This window comes from Mobula birostris, chromosome 29, assembly GCF_030028105.1.
Source record: "Mobula birostris isolate sMobBir1 chromosome 29, sMobBir1.hap1, whole genome shotgun sequence".
Classification (NCBI taxonomy): Eukaryota; Metazoa; Chordata; class Chondrichthyes; order Myliobatiformes; family Myliobatidae; genus Mobula; species Mobula birostris.
In genome coordinates, this window is record NC_092398.1 from 26,717,684 (window position 1) to 26,738,209 (window position 20,526).

General features: G+C 50.8%; 1 protein-coding gene across 1 annotated transcript in view; it reads right to left on the reverse strand.

The window, feature by feature from the left end:
* Window positions 1-4,086: 4,086 nt before the first annotated feature.
* Window positions 4,087-20,526, reverse strand: part of LOC140190273 (fibulin-1-like) — a 148,515-nt gene continuing 132,075 nt past the window's right edge. Inside the window, exons 11-16 of the mRNA XM_072246857.1 lie at window positions 19,436-19,564; window positions 15,765-15,890; window positions 14,175-14,294; window positions 9,998-10,126; window positions 9,066-9,189; window positions 4,087-8,005 (exon numbers count right to left, since the gene is read on the reverse strand). Coding sequence (XP_072102958.1) covers window positions 7,648-8,005; window positions 9,066-9,189; window positions 9,998-10,126; window positions 14,175-14,294; window positions 15,765-15,890; window positions 19,436-19,564 — 986 coding nt within the window. The 3' untranslated portion in view covers window positions 4,087-7,647. The remainder of the gene's footprint in view (window positions 8,006-9,065; window positions 9,190-9,997; window positions 10,127-14,174; window positions 14,295-15,764; window positions 15,891-19,435; window positions 19,565-20,526) is intronic.

Below are 20,526 nucleotides of genomic sequence, written 5' to 3' on the forward strand. Positions count from 1 at the left end.
TGGTCCACAGCAGGGGTGATTGATAAATTCGAGGCCTAAAGTAGAAGGAGGTGAGGAGAAACTTCAAACTTTCTGCAATTTCACTCAAAGAGTTGAACTGCACATGACGAGAGTGTCTTGGACCTCCAGGTGGTCCACAGCAGGGGAAATTGATAAGTTTGTGGCCTAATGTAGAAGGAGATGTGTTATACAGCTCTCCTTACATGCACATTGCAGTTCAACTCTTTGAGTGAAAATGCAGAAAGTTTGAAGTTTCTCCTCGTCTCCTTCTACTTTAGGCCACAAACTTATCAATCACCCCTGCTGTGGGCTACTTGCTGGAGGTCCAAGATGCCAACTTCTACAAAGAAGGGATCTGTATGCTCCTCAACCGCTGGACTAAGTGTGTACATGTAGGAGGGGACTATGTTGAAAAATAAATGTGCCAGGTCTTCTAAAATTGACTCCTCCTACCTTAGGCCACGAACTTATCAATCGCCCCTGGTGGGAACAGAATTTGATCATTCGACCCAGCGAGCCTGCTCCACCATTTCAACATGACTGATTTATTACCCCTCTCAGCCCCATTTTCCTGCCTTTGACATCCAGAACCTATCAAACTACACTTTAAATATACTTGTCCTCCACAGCCACCTGTGGCAACAAATTCCACAGGTTGATCACAAACTCCTCCCCGTCTCTGTTCTAAAGGGACGGCCCTCTATCCTGAGACGGTGCCCTCCAGTCCTAGATTTCCCTCACTATAGGAAACATCATCTCCACTCCACTCATTTCAATAATGGAATCCCCCCACCCCCCACCCCCAGCTTTGACAAGCTGTGAGGATTAAAATAACTCGAGTACAGAGCGGTAAAATTTTGACTTGTAAATGGAAGTGAATAGCATTCGACCGAACAGTTTCTCAAACATTAAATTAACACGGAATTGGTCGGTAGTGTTCCCAGAGGGAAGAACGTTCAGAGTTACAGGGGAGTGACGGGGGTTTCAAGGACGAACTGTGGGAGGGAATGTAAAATGAAGGGCAACCTTTTTTACCCCCTTCGGTCCATGATGTGCCCACCTTTTAACCTTTCCCTAAGGTCAGTCTAACCTTTCCCTCCTACATAGCTCTGCAATTTTTTAAACCATCCATAGGTGTCCTTAGTGTATCTAAGATGGAAGTTGATCATTTCCTGGTCGGTCAGGGCGTCAAAGGTTATGACGAGAAGGCAGGTGTATGGGATTGAGTGGGATCCGGGATCAGCCGTGATGGAATGGCAGGGCAGACTCGATGGGCTGAATGGCCTAATTCTGCTCCTACGTCTTATGGTCTTATCTTCCTCTACCACCACCCCAGCAGGGTGTTCTACACATCCACCACTCTCTGTTTAAAAAGAAAGCCTACCTCTCACATCTCCCCTATACTTTTCTCCAATCATATTCAAATTATGGTGCCTCCTGTTAGCCATTTCTGCCCTGGGAGAACGTCTCTGGCTGACGATTGAACTTGCCTCTTATCATCTTATACAGAGGATGACTGAGAGGTTTTGAAAGACGCGGAAAGCAAAGCTTTAGAGGGCTGCAGGATACACAGAGGTAAATAGGGCTATCTCAGGTGGGGAACTTGGTTAGCATGGCCGAGTTGGGCCAAAGGGCCTGTTGCCATGTTATACGGCTCTCTGACTCAGTACCATTGAGGTCTGGACCGGACTGAAAGGATGGAAGAGACATTTCAACATTCACACAGCAGAGACTGCAGATCTGGTGCGGGAAACCGGGGGTCAGACTGTGTGGCTGTCCCAAACAACGGGCCGAATGGCCTGGGCTGCAGTGACTGTTGAGGCACACGGAGAGGAGGCAGCCTCCTCTGGAGTGTGTGGAGGGTTAAAGTGATCAGGGTCTGCACTGGAGAACGCCCACCGGGTAAGTCCAGAACCAGGAGCAATGCACAGAGAGGGAGTGTCTGGCTCCCCCCACCCTTCACCATGGGTGTCGCCTGGGAAGAGATGAGGGAGGGGTAAGGTCCTGGCCTCTTGAGAGGGAGGGAACCCATCGGGCTTTCAGGAGCAACAGAACAGTACAGGTCTTTAAGCCTACAATGTTGTGCCAACCTTCTCTAAGATCAATTCTAACCCTTCCCTCCAACATAACCAGAAACGAGAGAAAATCTGCAGATGCTGGAAATCCGAGCAACACACAAAATGCTGGAGGAACTCAGCAGGCCAGGCAGCATCTATGGAAAAGAGTACAGTTGATGATCAAAACCCTGATAGATCTCTGAACCCTCGCGAAAGCTTCCACATCCTTCCTCTACTGAGGAGAACTGAACACAATACTCCCCAAGTGTGGTCTAACCAGGGTTTTATAGAGCTGCAACATTACCTCAAAGCTCTTGAACTCAATCCCCAACCAACAAAGGCCAACAAATCTTCTTAACCAGCCTTGCAACTTTGAGGGATCTGTGGACATGGATCCTAAGATCCCTCTATTCGTCCACTCTGATAAGAGATGTGAAAGGTTTCTTGAAAAGAGGGAAGATGGGATATACTATCAGTAGTGAGGGAGCACAAGGAGGAAGGGCCAAGGGGCCTGTACTGTACTGTTCAATGTTTCTCCTGAAATCTCGATGGGTTCCTCTGGGATGCACAAGGAACCACATCCTAATGGCGGTCAAGTTCGGGACACTGGTGAGGGGAGAGGGTAGGGGGTTCAGAAACAGGAGGCTGGTCAAGTGAAATTCATGTGTCTGAAGGTGGAAACAGACCTCCTCTCAGTACCTTAACTGAGTGGAGCGGTAGAGCAGGACGGGACAAGTGGAAGCCACAGAAAATGGCAGGACTCTGGGGAGCACTGATGTACCAAGGGATCTCAGGGGGCAGGTACACAACTCCCAGTGCAAACGAAACCATATGGAATGCTTGACTTCCTCGGTGGGGATGTGGAGTCCAAGAGTCATGGTCAAGTTGCGGCTGCATAAAAAGGTGCACTTGGAGTACTGTGTGAAGTTCTGGTCACTCCAGTACGCACAGGAAGGATGTAGGGGGGGCGGGGGCGCTTACAAAAGAGGTTCACCAGGATGCTGCCTGGATTAGAGAGTATCAGCTACAGTACTGTGCCAAAGTCTTGGGCACATGAATCAGATTTAATATCATCGGCGTACGTCATGAAATTTGTTAACTTTACGGCAGCTCTACAATTAAATACGTGATAAATATAGAGAGAAAAACAGTTAAGTATATTTATCTATTAATTAGTTAAATTAAGTAGTGCAAAAAAACCCTGAAATAAAACAGTAGTGAGGTGGTGTCCATGGGTTGAACGTCCATTTAGAAATGGGATGGCAGAAGGGAAAGAGCTGTTCCTGAATGGCTGAGTGTGTGCCTTCGGGCTTCTGTACCTCCTTCCTGGTGGTGACAATGAGAAGAAGGCATATCCTGGGTGATGTGGGTCCTTAATGATGGACATTGCCTTTCTGAGGCACCTCTCCTTGGAGATGTCTTGGATACTACGGAGGCTAGCAGCCATGATGGGGCTGACTAATTTTACAACTTTCTGGAGCTTCTTTTGGTCCTGTGCAGTAGCCACCCCTCCCCCATCCCCCAACATACCAGACTGTGATGAGCCTGTTAAAATGCTCTCCATGGTACATCTGTAGTGACAAACCAAATCTCTTCAAACTTCCAATGTAATGTAGGCTTCTTTATAGCTGGATTGATATGTTGGGACCAGGTTAGATCCTCAGAGATCTTGACACCCAGGAACTTGAAGTTGTTCGCTCTCTTCACTTCTGGTCCCTCCATGAGGATTGGTTTCTTCATCTTACCCTTCCTGAAGTCCACAGTCAGCTCTTGGGTCTTACTGAGTGCCATGTTGTTGCTGCAACACCACTCAACTAGCTGGTTTATCTCGCTCCTGTACACCTTTTCATCACCTGAGATTCTACCAACAATGGTTGTATCGTCAGCAAATTTATAGGTGGTATTTGAGCTGTGCCTAGCCACACAGTACTGTGTAGAGCTGGGTGTGGGACAGGTGGCAGAGGAGTTCCAGGGTTGGGGGTTGGTGCTGGTGCAGACGCACCCAACCCTGAGACACTAGGCAAGGTCATTTGATTCCCAACAATTGGTTTATTGATCATTACAGAATGTCTCTCCAGTGCATCCCGCTATCTCCCCTCGCCCTTCCCCTTTCCCCAACCATGATTCCCCTTCCCACTCTCAATCCACGATAGAGATCCGTATCAGAATCAGGTTTATCATCACTCACATATGTCATGAAATTCGTCCTTTTTTTTTGGCAGCAGTACAGTGCAATACACAAAATTACTACAGTACCGTGCTGAAGCCTTAGCTAGATATATATGCCTCAGACTTTTGCACAATGTTACATAAGGAGAGTAATACACACATAATTTTGGAGGAACTCAGCAGGTGAGGCAGCATCTGTGGAGAGGAATAAATAGTCAACATTTTGGGCCTAGACTCTTCATCAGGAGTGGTTAGATAAGTTTTCTCAGGAGCATCAGAGACTAACAGAGATTTATGAGTTAAGAGGTTTAGACAGCCGACCTCTTCCTCCGAGGGTCAAAATGCCTCGTATCAGAGGGCATGTATTTACGGTGAGCGGGGTTAACTTCAGAGGAAAATCGCAGGTACTTCTCCACACAGAGGGGTGTTGGGCTGCAGATGCAATAGTGGTGTTTGAACACATTGACATGGAGTGATCTGGATCAGGTGCAGGCAGAAGGAATTTTTGCTTCATTTGGCATCAAGGCCGGCATAGAGATGCTGAGGTCTCTTTCTGTACACGTAACATCAAGGAGGCATGGAGTGAGGCCAGAAAGGGGGTTGAAAGTAATGCATGCACGTGGGATTAGTACACTTAGACATGAGGGTCAGTATAGATTCAGTGGACCGAATGGCCTGCTTTAGTACAATATAACTAAACCCCATGGAGAATTCCACTGATCTAACTGATTTAAGTGGGGAGAGAATTCAAAGTTCTGAGATGCAACGGGACTTGGGAGTCCTCGTGCAGGATACCCTTAAGGTAAACCTCCAGGTTGAGTTGGTGGTGAAGAAGGCGAATGCAATGTTGGCATTCATTTCTAGAGGAATAGAGTGTAGGAGCAGGGATGTGATGTTGAGGCTCTATAAGGCACTGGTAAGACCTCACTTGAAGTACTGTGGGCAGTTTTGGTCTCCTTATTTAAGAAAGGATGTGCTGACGTTGGAGAGGGTACAGAGAAGATTCACTAGAATGATTCCGGGAATGAGTGAGTTGGACTGTATTCCTTGGAGTTCAGAAGAATGACGGGGGACCTCAAGAAACATTTCAAATGTTGAAAGGCATGGACAGAGTGGATGTGGCAAAGTTGTTCCCCATGATGGGGGAGTCTAGTATGAGAGAGCATGACTTAAGGATTGAAGGGCGCCCTTTCAGAACAGAAATGCAAAGAATATTTTTTAGCCAGAGGTTGGTGAATCTATGGAATTTGTTACCACGGGCGGCAGTGGAGGCCAAGTCATTGGGTGTATTTAAGGCAGAGATTGATAGGTATCTGGGTAGGCAGGGCATCAAAGGTTATGGTGAGAAGGCGGGGGAGTGGGACTGAATGGGAGAATGGATCAGCTCATGATAAAATGGTGGAGCTGACTCGATGGGCCGAATGGCCGGCTTCTGCTCCTTTGTCTTATGATCTAATGGTCTAACGCAAAGGAAGTGAAGTTCATGTGAATAATTTTAATTGCTTCATGTTATGAGGGTGTTCCTCAACTGTTTGGATTGCTGGCTGTGTGGTTGGTGAGGGTGAGGGTTAACCCTAATCCAAATGCATGGTATTCCCTGAGGTAAGGTCTCTGTGCAATGCTGTCCCAACCAAGCAGTCTGAAAACAGAGGGCCAGACACCATCCCAGCATACTGTTCTGGGGGTCGCTCACAGGGTGAATCTCCCTCCACACCATCCCATCACACACTCCCGGGGTCGGACGCAGAGTGAAACTCCCTCCACACCGTCCCATCACACACTCCCGGGGTCAAACACAGAGTGAATCTCCCTCCACACCATCCCATCACACACTCCCGGGGTCGGGCACAGGGTGAAACACCCATCACACACTCCCGGGGTCAGACATAGAGTGAAGCTCCCTCCACACCGTCCCATCACACACTCCCGGGGTCAGACTCAGAGTGAAACTCCCTCCGCACCGTCCCATCACACACTCCCAGGGTCAGACACAGAGTGAAACTCCCTCCGCACCGTCCCATCACACACTCCCGGGGTCAGACACAGAGTGAAACTCCCTCTGCACCGTCCCATCACACACTCTCGGGGTCAGACACAGAGTGAATCTCCCTCCACACCATCCCATCACACACTCCCGGGGTCAGACACAGAGTGAAACTCCCTCCGCACCGTCCCATCACACAGTCCCGGGGTCAGACACACAGTGAAGCTCCCTCCGCACCGTCCCATCACACACTCCCGGGGTCAGACACAGAGTGAAGCTCCCTCCACACCGTCCCATCACACACTCCCGGGATCAGACACAGAGTGAAAATCCCTCCACACCATCCCATCACACACTCCCGGGGTCGGGCACAGGGTGAAACACCCATCACACACTCCCGGGGTCAGACACAGAGTGAAGCTCCCTCCACACCGTCCCATCACACACTCCCGGGGTCAGACTCAGAGTGAAACTCCCTCCGCACCGTCCCATCACACACTCCCAGGGTCAGACACAGAGTGAAACTCCCTCCGCACCGTCCCATCACACACTCCCGGGGTCAGACACAGAGTGAAACTCCCTCCGCACCGTCCCATCACACACTCTCGGGGTCAGACACAGAGTGAATCTCCCTCCACACCATCCCATCACACACTCCCGGGGTCAGACACAGAGTGAAACTCCCTCCGCACCGTCCCATCACACAGTCCCGGGGTCAGACACACAGTGAAGCTCCCTCCGCACCGTCCCATCACACACTCCCGGGGTCAGACACAGAGTGAAGCTCCCTCCACACCGTCCCATCACACACTCGCGGGGTCAGACACAGAGTGAAGCTCCATCCACACCGTCCCATCACACACTCCCGGGGTCAGACACATAGTGAAGCTCCCTCCACACCGTCCCATCACACACTCCCAGGGTCAGACACAGAGTGAAGCTCCATCCACACCGTCCCATCACACACTCCCGGAGTCAGACACAGAGTGAAGCTTCCTCCGCACCATCCCATCACACACTCCCGGGGTCACACACAGAGTGAAGCTCCCTCCACACCATCCCATCACGCACTCCTGGGGTCAGACACAGAGTGAAACTCCCTCCACACCGTCCCATCACACACTCCCGGGGTCAGACACAGAGTGAAACTCCCTCCACACTGTCCCATCACACACTCCCGGGGTCAGACACAGAGTGAAACTCCCTCCACACCGTCCCATCACACACTCCCGGGGTCAGACACACAGTGAAGCTCCCTCTTACCATCCCATCACACAGTCCTGGGGTCTGAGTGAATAACTATGGGCTCTTGTGCGGATTGACAGCCACGTCAGGGCCTTCTGAGGGTGGGTCGTGGGGGAGGTGAGGGTGGTGGTACAATTACAATGAGTAGTGGGGAAGGCGAGGGAGGGGGGAGGGAAGCAGGAGCACGCGGACTCAGAGCAGGGGGGCCGTGATGAAGATGTAGATTCTGGCGATGAACTTGGTGGCCGCTCCCTGGCGGATGAGCGTCATCTCGACGTCCAGCAGGAAGTCGCGGGGCTGGCGCGGCGGGAGCCGCAGGTAGACGTAGCCCATGTAGGGGTTGAGGCGGCGGGTGCCGAAGAACATGGCCTCGTTTCCCCTGGTGATGGACAGCAGGATGTTGTCGCCGGCGTACACCGGTGAGGGTCTCATGCGGAAGACATTGGCTGGCACCCGGACGTTGGTGGGAAGGGTCAGCTGGTAGTAGGTGATCGTCCGCGGGATCATCTGGCACTCCACGTAACCCTGGCACGATATGCGTTCACACCGGCTGGCGACACGGAGAAACGGGATTAGCTAATGACGGGGGGTTGTGACCACGTAACTTGCAGAAAACGGTCTGGAAGAGAAAATCTATACGGTGTCCTTAAATATGTACTCCAGACTCTTGCTTAAGTAGACTGTTAGGACAGATAAGTTTCTGGGATCAGACGAGATTTACCATGGGAAACAAGGGAAGAGATTGCTACAGCTTTGGAACTTGGAACTTTGCAACCTCCCTGTGCACAGAATAGTATCAGATGACTGGAAGATTGAAAATGTTCTAACATAGGAATTATAGACCTGCGAGCCTCACGCCAGTGGCAAACGAGAGGATTCTGAGAGACAGGTTTTCCGAGCATTCGGAGAAGCATTAGGGACTTATTGGCTTTGTGGGAGGCAGGCGCCTGACTAACTTTTTTGAGGAAATGACTAAACAAATTGATGATGGTAGAGCGGTGGCGATGGCGTGCATGGATTTCCATGAAAGTGTTTGACAAGGATTCCCCGTGGAAGCTCATCCAGGAAGTCAAGAGGTCTGGTATCTGGGGGAACTTGTCTGTGTGGATTCGGGACTGGCTCGTCCACCATTGGAAGAGGGTGGTTTTAGAGGGAAGTCGGTGACCTGTGTTTTTTTTCCGCAGAGCTCTGTTCGGGGACTCATGACCTTTGTGAATTTTATAAATGACTGGTGAACAAGTGGCGGGATGGGTTAGTAAGTCTGCAGATGACACAAAGGCTGGTGGAGCTGTGGACAGTGTAGAAGGTCGCCATAGGTTTCAGCACGGTGACTAGGTTCAAAACTGGGCTGTGAAGTGGCAGGTGGAGTTCAACCCGGAAAAGTGTGAAGCGATTCACTTCAGAAAATCGAACAAAGGCAGGATTCAGGAGTCTTGGCAGTGTAGAGGAACAGAGGGATCTTGGGGTTCACGTCCATAGATCCTCAAAGTTGTCAGGGCAGACTGATCATAATTGAGTTGGTTAATATAATTTGGCGCATCATAAGGAAGGGCGCATATGTGCTCCACTGTTCTGTGATTTACCACAGGGTCGTGGACAAGATTACTTACGTCTGTCCCACTCTCCTGTAGTTGGCGGGGCACTCGAAGGAGAGGCACTTAAATGTGCCCTGAATATTGAAGCAGCTCTCGTCAGCTGAGCAGTTGTGTGTCCCAAGTTTACATTCATCAAGGTCTGGTGAAGAAAAGCAGAAAGAATTACACAGCCTTACAGGAAAGATATCGTCCAGCCAGAGAGGGTGCAGGAGAGATTTACAAGGATGCCGCCTGCACTGGAGAGCCTGTGTTATTTAGGGAGAGGTTGGTTATACTGGGTCTTTATTACTTGGAGCGCAGGAGAATGTGCAGAGAAGTTTACAAAATCATGAAGAGGGGTATGGATGATTATTGTCTTCTCCTCAGAGCTGGAGAGTCCAAAACAAGAGAGCACTATACAAGACAAGAAGGGAGAGATTTAAAGATTAACTTTATTTGCCACATATACATCGAAACATGCAGTGATGCGTCAATGGCCAACACGATCTGGGGATGTGCTGGGGGCAGCTCGCAAGTTAGCTACTAAACCGAACCACTTGTGATTAGGAGGAAACAACAACCTGGAGGAAAACTATGCAGAATAAGGGAGAACCATGATCTTCTCACAGGCAGTGGCAATACATGTGTTTAAATAATCAACAGTAACAGTCTACAGAATCTAATTAAACATCAATTGGCCTACAGAATCTAATTAAAGTCTAGAGAATCTAATTCAACGGTCTACAGAATCTAATTAATCAGCAGACGGTCTACAGAATCTAATTCAACAGCAGACGGTCCACAGAATCTAATTCAACAGCAGACGGTCCACAGAATCTAATTCAACAGCAGACGGTCCACAGAATCTAATTCAACAGCAGACGGTCCACAGAATCTAATTCAACAGCAGACGGTCTACAGAATCTAATTCAACAGCAAACAGTTTACAGAATCTGCTTTAACAGTACCTTTGCAGTTCCTTCCGTTGGGTGAGAGTACATAGCCCTCGTCAGGGCATCTACATGTGAAGGATCCTGGTGTATTAGTGCACTGATAGGCACAGAGCGATGGGGAGGACAGTAAGCACTCGTCAATGTCTGCCAGAAAACAATGGACAATGATTACCCACTGCCACACCAGCACACTCTGAGCCCCAGGTGCCTACAGAACCCACCCGGGCTCGTCCAGGAACCAACTCTGCTATTCCGATGCTCACAGCACCCCAATTCCTACCCACCCCTTGTGCTGGCACTCCGTGTAACCCACAGCTCACCCAGGCATGAGAGCCCATTACTGATGTGTCATGAACATCGGCTAAATCGGGAGTGTCCCGTGTTCAGGTCCTGCTAGAGTCCTTGAAGCAAATGTCCTTTTGGTAACCAGCTCTACCAACCCCTACAACCCCTTTTACCCACCCCCCCATCTCCCTCCCTACCTTCTGCATCTGTCCTCCTCACCCCTTTACTCAGTAACCTGCTACACCCCTCCTTAACCGTAACCTCTCATCTGTCCTCACTAACTCTGTAACAGCCCTCTCTGTCTCTGTCCACCCTCTGTAACACCCTTCCCCGTCTGTCCTCTCAAACTCTGTAACACCCTTCCCCGTCTGTCCTCTCAAACTATGTAACAACCCTCCCCATCTCTGCCCTCTCAAACTCTATAACAACCCTCCCCATCTCTGTCCACCCTCTGTAACACCCTTCCCCGTCTGTCCTCTCAAACTCTGTAACACCCTTCCCCGTCTGTCCTCTCAAACTCTGTAACACCCTTCCCCGTCTCTGCCCTCTCAAACTCTATAACAACCCTCCCCATCTCTGTCCTCTCAAACTCTATAACATCCCTCCCCATCTCTGTCCACCCTCTGTAACAGCCTTCCCCATTTCTGTCCACCCAAACATCTCTGTCATCTCAAACGCTGTAACACCCTTCCCCATCTTTGTCCTCCCTTCCTCTGCAACACCCTACCCCATCTCTGTCCTCCATAATTCTGTAACCCCCCCCACACTGCTCACAGTCTCCATCTCCCTCCTGAACTCCCTACACTCCACCCTCCCTAGATGTAAACTCCTAGACCCTTCTCCATCTCTGTCTCCCTCCTTAACTCCATCTCCCTTCTCACCTCTGTAACCCCATGCACCCCTCCCCATCTCCATCTATCTCCCTCCATAACATCCTACACTCCTCCCTTCCTCCATAAATGGAACCCCTAGACCCTTCTTGTCTCCCTCCCTACCTCTATAGCCCCTATACCCATCCCCATCTCCCACCTTTGTAATCCCCTCCCCTCCACTCCCCTTCCGATCTCCGTCTCCACAACCCCCAACATATCTCACTGCATCTATAACCCAGTCTGGACCCTGCAACCCCTGCCTGTCTCCATTGCTTTCCTTGCTTTGTACAGTAACTCATTCTGGCCCCCTCTTTCCCCTGCCTCCCTTCCCTGTCTCCATCTCCTACCCTGTAACCTTATCCAGACCTTGCACCTCCTTCTCCCTCCCTGTCTCCATCTCCTTCCCCACCAATCAGACCCTGGGCTCCCTCTCCTTCCTTTTTAACTCACTGTGGCCCCTCCAAAGCCCTCTCTGATCCCTCAACCCCTTCTTATTTTGGTCTCTTACAATATCCAGAATTTCTAATTCCCTCCCAGTCTCTATATCTCTCCCCCCACCCATCAGCAGCACCTGAACCCCTCCCTTATCTCTGTCTCTGTCACCCCTTTGGCCCTTAATCCCTCCAACCTCAACACCCCTCCCTCTAAGTCCCTCAGACTCCTATCTCCTCCCTGTCACCACCTGACATCTCCCAGACTCTACAGCCCCCGTACCCCTCCCTGCTTCTGTGTATCTCCATCACTCTACCTCTGTAGCATCCTCCAGTCCGTCCCTTCCTCCCAACGCATCCCTATAACCTCCAGTGCTCCTCCAGCTCCTACACTGACAATGTCTGGATCTTTTCAGTCCTCACTCCTATCTCTGCAGTCAAGCTTTGTGGGGTGAGGGGAGGTCACGTCGACTGGTTGGGGATTAGATTCAATTTGGCCTCATCCCAGTGGCCTGTATTGGGACATCTCTCAATTTGAAAGCAAACAGTCTACAGAGTCTAATTGAATGCTCTTCCATTGGAGCCTTGCTCCTTTTCCCCGATACTGTCAGGGTAACCTATCGAGTGTTGAAAGCCCTGGATAGAGTGGATGTGGTGAGGATGTTTCCTATAGCGGGGGAGCCCCCTCCGCAGACTCGATGGGCCAAATGGCCTAATTCTGCTCCTATACCGGGATGGTGTAAGATCTTTCGAGATAAATTCTCCAAAGCTCCCCAGGTTGGAGGTGAGGGTGAGAGTGGCCCAGAGGAAGGTGTCAGAGGGCTGATGTGTCAGTGGGAACCCTCGTGCAGGATTTTCTGAAGGTTAACTTGCATTAATTTCAAGAGGACTAGAACATAAAAGCAAGGATGTATTGGCGGGCTCTGGATTGGAGGGTATACCTTATGAGAATAGGGCAAGTCTCCTCGGCCTTTTCTCCTTGGAGCGACGGAGGATGCGAGGCGACCAATTGGAGGTGTATAAGATGATGAGAAGCATTGATCGTGTGGGTAGCCAGAGGCTTTTTCCCAGGGCTGAAATGGCTAACACAAGGGGGCAGAGTTTTAAAGTGCTTGGAAGTAGGTACAGAGGGGATGTCTGGGGTAAGTTTTTCACACAGGGAGTGGTGGGTGTGTGGAATGCACTGCCAGTGGCGGTGGTGGAAGTGGATAAAATAGGGTCTTTTAAGAGCCTCCAAGTTAGGTAAACGGAGCTTAGAAAAAATAGAGAGCTATGTGCAAAGGAAATTCTAGGCAGTCTCTAGAGTGGGTCACATGGTCGGCACAACATTGTGGGCCGAAGGGCCTGTAACGTGCTGTAGATTTCTATGCTCTATTAGGCTTTATGAGCATTAGTCACTCCATGCTTGGAGTATCATGAGCAGCTTTGGGCCCTTGATATGAGGATGTGCTGGCATTGGAGAGGGTCCAGATGAGATTTAGGAGAATTCTGATTTATGAGAATGAAAGAGTTAATGTATGAGAAATCTTTAATGGCTCTGGGTCTGGACTCATGGGGAATTTGGAAGAATATTGAAAGGTCTAGATAGAGTGGACATAGAGATAAAGTTTCCTAGGACACAGCCTCAGAAGAGAAGGACATTCCTTTAGAACAGAGAGGAGGAATTTATTTAACCAGAGGGAGCAAATCTGTGGAATTCATTGCCACAGACAGCTGTGGAGGCAATGAATGTGGAGGTATATTTAAAACGGAGCTTGATGGGTCCTTTATGATTGAGGGATTCAAAGGTTACGAGGAGAAAGAGAAGGCAGGAGAGGGAAAATAAATCGGCCACAAATGGCGGAGCAGGCTCGATGGGCTGAATGGCCTAATTCTCCTCCTATGATTTATGCTTTTATTATTTAAGTGGTGGGGCAGGAGATTGGGGTATTGAAGTGTGGGGACAACAGAGAGAGGACAATGGCTGCAAGAATGAAAGGGGATTCTGGTGACATGAATCTGGTTCTGAAAGGGGGACAAAGCAGAAACCACCCCCCCACCCCCGTTCAGAAGCTGAGGAATCTACAGTGCAGTAACAGGCCCTTCAGCCCATCAATACCCATGCTGGCCCTCAAAATCCCATTTGCATTGAACACATTTCATCATCAGCCACCTTCCCATCAACTCTCCCCAGACCCTACCCCCTCATCCACACACTGGGGGCCCAATTTACCCACCCACCCTGCACGTCTCTGGGGCGTCTCTCTCCCCGGGGGCAGGGGGAAATCAAGAACTAGAAGGCATAGTTTTAAGGTGCAAGGTGTAATGGGGAAACTGTGATAGGGCCTAGAGTGGGCAAAAGGGACTGGATTTGTCAAGAGATGGGTCAGTATGGCAGGATGGGCAGAAGGGCCTGCTTCTGTGCCATGAAGGGGGAGTCCTCAGGAAGGACGTGCAGACTCCACAGACAGACGGACAGAACCGGTTAGGCTCGGACCGGACGCGAGGGGCAGTGGCTCTACCCCCTGCATCACCGACGGGAATGGGGGATCACCTCCACCCCACAGCCGGCGGAGTGAACGGTCAAGCTGAGCCACCACCACCCCCAACCCTCCTACCGCTCACCCAGGCAGGCCGTCCTGTTGGCGGGGCTGAGGGTGAATCCCCTCTGGCATCGGCACTCGAAGGATCCCAGTACGTTGAGGCAGTCGTGGCTGCAGGGGCTGTCCTGGCACTCGTCGACGTCTGGACAGAAGGGCCGGGTTAGCAGCGGGTAGACAGGTGGATTCGATCGGGACACTTTGCAAACCACAACACCCCCACCCCCGACACCCTCAAACCCGTTCCACGCCCTGGTCAAATCATCACGGGCAGCGAGCATAGGGGAGACACCGACAGGATAAGGCAAAGGGCAGGTGGTGAAATAACTAGCAAGAGCGGGCGCGAAGAGGAAGGAGGGGACAGAGGGGTGCTCACGGTGACCCTGCACACCAGAGAGTGTGGGGGTGGGGGCAGAGGTGACCCTGTACACTGGGGGGGGGGGGCAGAAGGGGTGTTCATGGAGAGATGGTGCCTCTCCACATCACTCAGTTGAAAGTTAATAGAGTGGTGGGAGGAGGCAGACAGTGGTCTGAAGGTCGCACAGGGTTATGATTAAAGCCATCGATATGCTTGCCTCTGCCGGCTGAGCCATTGCTCAGACCTCACTCCCTGGAGCACAGGGGAATGAGGGGAGATTTGACAGAGGTGTTCATTACCAGGGACAAAATTCTGAAGGCGTATTACTGGCGCCACAGGAACATAATGTTTAGCGAGACGCTATTCCAGCGCGGGCTGCTCCGGAATCCGGAGGTCAGCTCCGGCGCCACTCTCCAAGGGGCCTCTATACGTGGAATGTGGGGGTTTTCCCTGGGTGCTCCAGTTTCCTCCCACAGTTCAAAGACGTACCAGGTAGGCTCATCGATCATTGTGAATTGTCCCGTGATTAGGCTGGGGTTTGTGGGGGTTGCTGGGGTGATGGGGCTCAAAGTGTCAGGGTGGGCCTCCTCTGCGCTGTTTTGTTAAATAAATATTACTGGGGAAAATACTAGCAGACTTTTAAAACACAAAAGAGTCTTTTTTTTTCTCTGTTGATTGGTGTCAAAAAAAGCCAAATGAAATCCACTGTGATTCAAAGTTGTAAAACAATAAAACTTGCTAGGGGGTGGTGAATATTTTTTTATAGGCACTGTACATGGACAGGAACACTTTAGAGATTGGAGATTCAAGATTATTTGTCGACGTCCTTCAGTAGCAAGCGTAAAGCAGAACGAAAGATTTGTCACTCCGAATCTGATGCAGCGTAAAAAGACAGGACAAGTGGTAAAAACACATTAAATAAAAATAGGACAGCAAAACCTGTAACTGCTTGAGTGTGGCCATGAGCACTTAAGATTAGCTTGTATACTCAGTAACACACAGGGAATGCTGCAAGAACTCAGCAGCAGACCTCAATGTACTCAGGCGCTGAGGAGCGGAGGATCCGGAATTGACGCTGAGGGTCCGATATGAGGTGCTCCCTCTGTCTCGGTGAGGGACTGGGGGCAGATACGCTCCCCATCGAGAGAGGGAGATGTGAGTGCGCATTGGGAGGTTGGGAGGTGGGGTGTTCCCTCATCAGTCAGAGGGGATTCTGACCCCACCGCCGCATCTGCCCCTCAAGTGAGGGCTAATTACCTTCGCAGGTCCGGCCGTCTGCGGCCAAGCGGAATCCCACGTTGCAGCCGCACTGATAGGAGCCCGGGGTGTTGAGGCAGCGCTGGGCACAGATCCGGCCCTGGTACCGACGGCACTCGTTAATATCTGAGGGGAGAGACGGGGTGAGAGAGAGAGAAATTGTGAGACACGCACGGAGAGCGGGAGAGATGGACAGACAGCAAGAGAGAGAGTAGAGAAAGAGTAACAGGAGAGAGAGAGAGAAAGTGTGTGAGAGACAGACACAGGAAGAGAGATGAATGGACAGATAGCGAGAGAGAGATAGACAGCAAGAGAGAGTCAGGGGTTTAACCTCAATCCTGTTAACCCGAACGGAGGCCTCCACTGCTCCAAGTTCCCATTCTGCACACCACCCCTGTCCCCCAACCCTGGAGCTGTTTGAAACTTCCCGGATCAAAGTACCCCATAATCCCACCACCAAGGGGCAGGGAAGTCCCACTGAAGGTAAAATCTGTAGCAGGAATGTAAAGGAGAGGCAAAGGTCAGAACACAGGTTAAAGCTCCCTCCACACCGTCCCATCACACACTCCCGGGGTCAGACACAGAGTGAAGCTCCCTCCACACCATCCCATCACACACTCCCGGGGTCAGACACAGAGTGAAGCTCCCTCCACACCGTCCCATCACACACTCCCAGGGTCAGACACAGAGTGAAACTCCCTCCACACCGTCCCATCACACAGTCCCGGAGTCAGACACAGAGTGAAGCTCCCTCCACACCGTCCCATCACACACTCCCAGGGTCAGACACAGAGTGAACCTCCCTCCACACCGTCCCATCACACACTCCCAGGGTCAGACACAGAGTGAAGCTCCCTCCACACCGTCCCATCACACACTCCCAGGGTCAGACACAGAGTGAACCTCCCTCCACACCGTCCCATCACACACTCCCGGGGTCAGACACAGAGTGAACCTCCCTCCACACCGTCCCATCACACACTCCCAGGGTCAGACACAGAGTGAAGCTCCCTCCACACCGTCCCATCACACACTCCCAGGGTCAGACACAGAGTGAAACTCCCTCCACACCGTCCCATCACACAGTCCCGGAGTCAGACACAGAGTGAAGCTCCCTCCACACCGTCCCATCACACACTCCCAGGGTCAGACACAGAGTGAACCTCCCTCCACACCGTCCCATCACACACTCCCGGGGTCAGACACAGAGTGAAGCTCCTTCCACACCGTCCCATCACACACTCCCAGGGTCAGACACAGAGTGAACCTCCCTCCACACCGTCCCATCACACACTCCCGGGGTCAGACACAGAGTGAACCTCCCTCTAATGAGAGTTATCTACAGGCCCCCAAACAGTAGTCTGGATGTAGAGTGTAAGTTGAATCAAGAGTTAAAATTGGCATGTTGCAAAGGTAATGCTACAGTTGTTATGGGGGATTTCAACATGCAGGTAGACTGGAGGAATCAGGTTGGTACTGGACCCCAAGAAAGGGAGTTTTTGAAGTCCCTCTGAGATGGATTCTTAGAACAGCTTGTACTGGAGCCTACCAGAGAGAACGCAATTCTACATTTAGTGTTGTGCAATGAACCGGATTTGATCAGGGACCTCGATGTAAAGTAGCCATTAGGAGCCATAATATGATAAGTTTTAATCTACAATTTGAGAGGGAGAAGGGAAACTCGGAAGTGTCAGTATTTCAGTTGAACAAAGGGAACTATGGTGCTATGAGGGAGGAGCTGGCCAAGGTTCAATAGAACAATACCCTAGCAGGAATGACAGTGGAACAACAATGGCAGGTATTTCTGGGGATAATGCAGAAGGTGCACGATCAGTTCGTTCCAAAGAGGAAGAAAGACCCTAAGGGGAGTAAGGGGAGGCTGTGGCTAACAAGGGAAGTAATGGACAGTATAAAAATGAAAGAGAAGTATAACATAGCAAAGACGAGTGGGAAGCCAGAGGATTGGAAAACTTTTAAAGAGCAACAGAAGGTAACTAAAAAGGCAATACGCAGAGAAAAAATGAGGTACGAAGGTAAACTATCCAAGAATATAAAGGAAGATAATAAAAGCTTCTTTAGGTGTGTGAAAAGGAAAAAAATAGTTAAGACCAAAATAGGGCCCTTGAAGACAGAAGCAGGTGAATTTATTATGGTGAACAAGGAAATGGCAGATGAGTTGAACAGGTACTTTGGATCTGTCTTCACCAGGGAAGACACAAACAATTTTTTGAGGATGTAACTATGAAAATGGACAAGGGAGAGCCAGTGGATGTGGTGTAACTGGACTTTCAGAAAGCCTTTGATAAAGTCCCACATAGGAGATTAGTGGGCAAAATTAGGGCACATGGTATTGAGGGCAGAGTACTGACATGGATTGAAAATCGGCTGGCTGACAGAAAACAAAGAGTAGCGATTAACGGGTCCCTTTTGGAATGGCAGGTGGTGACCAGTGGAGTACCGCAGGGTTCAGTGCTGGGAACACAGCTGTTTACAATATATATTAATGATTTAGATGAGGGAATTAAAAGTAACATTAGCAAATTTGCCGATGACACAAAGCTGGGTGGCAGTGTGAAATGTGAGGAGGATGTTATGAGAATGCAGAGTGACTTGGACAGGCTGGGTGAGTGGGCAGATGCATGGCAGATGCAGTTTAATGTGGATAAATGTGAGGTTATCCACTTTGGTGGTAAGAACGGGAAGGCAGGTTATTATCTAAATGGAGTCAAGTTAGGAAAAGGGGAAGCACAATGAGATCTAGGTGTTCTCGTACATCAGTCACTCAAAGCAAGCATGCAAGTACAGCAGGCAGTGAAGAAAGCTAATGGCGTGCTGGCCTTCATAACAAGGAGAATTGAGTATAGGAGCAAAGAGGTCCTTCTGCAGCTGTACAGGGCCCTGGTGAGACCATACCTGGAGTACTGTGTGCAGTTTTGGTCTCCAAATTTGAGGAAGGACATTCTTGCTATTGAGGGAGTGCTGTGTAGGTTCACAAGGTTAATTCCCAGGATGGCGGGACTGTCATATGTTGAAAGATTGGAGCGACTGGGCTTGTATACTCTGGAATTTAGAAGGCTGAGAGGGGATCTTATTGAAACATATAAGATTATTAAGGGATTGGACATGCTGCAGGCAGGAAGCATGTTCCCACTGATGGGTGAGTCCAGAACCAGAGGCCACAGTTTAAGAATTAGGGGTAGGCCATTTAGAACAGAGTTGAGGAAAACTTTTTCACCCAGAGAGTGGTGGATATATGGAATGCTCTGCCCCAGAAGGCTGTGGAGGCCAAGTCTCTGGATGCTTTCAAAAAAGAGATGGATAGAGCTCTTAAAGATAGCGGAATCAAAGGTTATGGGGATAGGGCAGGAACTGGATACTGATAGTGGATGATCAGCCATGATCACAGTGAATGGTGGTGCTGGCTCGAAGGGCCAAATGGCCTACTCCAGCATCTATTGTCTATTGTCTACACCATCCCATCACACACTCCCGGGGTCAGACACAGAGTGAAGCTCCCTCCACACCGTCCCATCACACACTCCCAGGGTCAGACACAGAGGAGCGGTGGGTGGGGGTGGGGGTGTCAAAGGTGGGAGGGGAGGAGATGATAGAGGGGTAAGACAGAGGGGAGAGGAGGGACAGGGAGTGAGGAGCAACACCAGGGTCCTTACCCACACAGCGTCTGGTGACAGGGTCAGGCCGGTACCCCAGCCGGCAGTCACACCTGTAGCTGCCCGGAATGTTCCGGCAAACCTGATCGGCGTGGCAGCGGTGGGAGTCATCTCGGCATTCGTCCACGTCTGCACACAGTAGGGTGAGGGAGTCAGGGGGTGGGGTCTCCATTAGACACCAGTTCAAGTCTCTGGGCCAACAGCAACCACCCTCCCCATCATTGCCCTCCCCGTCCTCCACTTCATTCCTCCTTCCCTCCTTGCTGCACCTCCCTTATCACTGTCCTTCCCAACTCTGTCCGTCTATCCCTCCCTCCTTCCAAAGCACTGCCCCCTCTCTGTGTTCGTCCCACTGCTTTCTCCTCACTGCTCCTCATCCCTCAATGCCCCCCTCGCCACCATTCCCTCCTCATCACCCCTCCCTCCCTGTGACCACTCCCTCCTCATCATCCCTCCCTGTGACCACTCCCTCATCGCCACCCCTCCCTCCCTGTGACCACTCCCTCCTCATCAGCCCTCTCTGTCACCACTCCGTCATCGCCACCCCTCCCTCTCTGCGACCAGTAGATGTGGAAAGGACATTTCCCATGATGGGGGAGTCTAGGACAAGAGGGCACAGCCTCAGGATAGAGTGGCGACCATTTAAAACAGAGATGCAGAGAAATTTCTTTAGGCGGCGGTTGGTGAATTTGTGGAATTGTTACCACAGGCAGCTGTGGAGGCTAGGTCGTTGGGCGTATTTACGACAGAGATTGATAGGTTCTCGATTGGACACGGCAACAAAGGTTACGGGGAGAAGGCCAGGGAGTGGGGCTCAGGAGGGGAGGAAAAGATCAGCCATGATTGAATGGCGGAACAGGCTTGATGGGCCAAATGGCCTAATTCTGCTCCTATGGTCTTTATGGACCACTCTCCTCACTTCCCCTCCCTCCCTGCCACCTCTGTCTTTGCTGCTACACCCTCCTCACCACCTTCCCCCCTCACCTCCCTTCCCTCGCCACCCCTCCAGTTGGATGTGATTGCATTGATAGGACCATCTGACCAGCATCCGAGGGAGAGCCCGGGGAGAGATGAGAAGGGATCTACCCCAC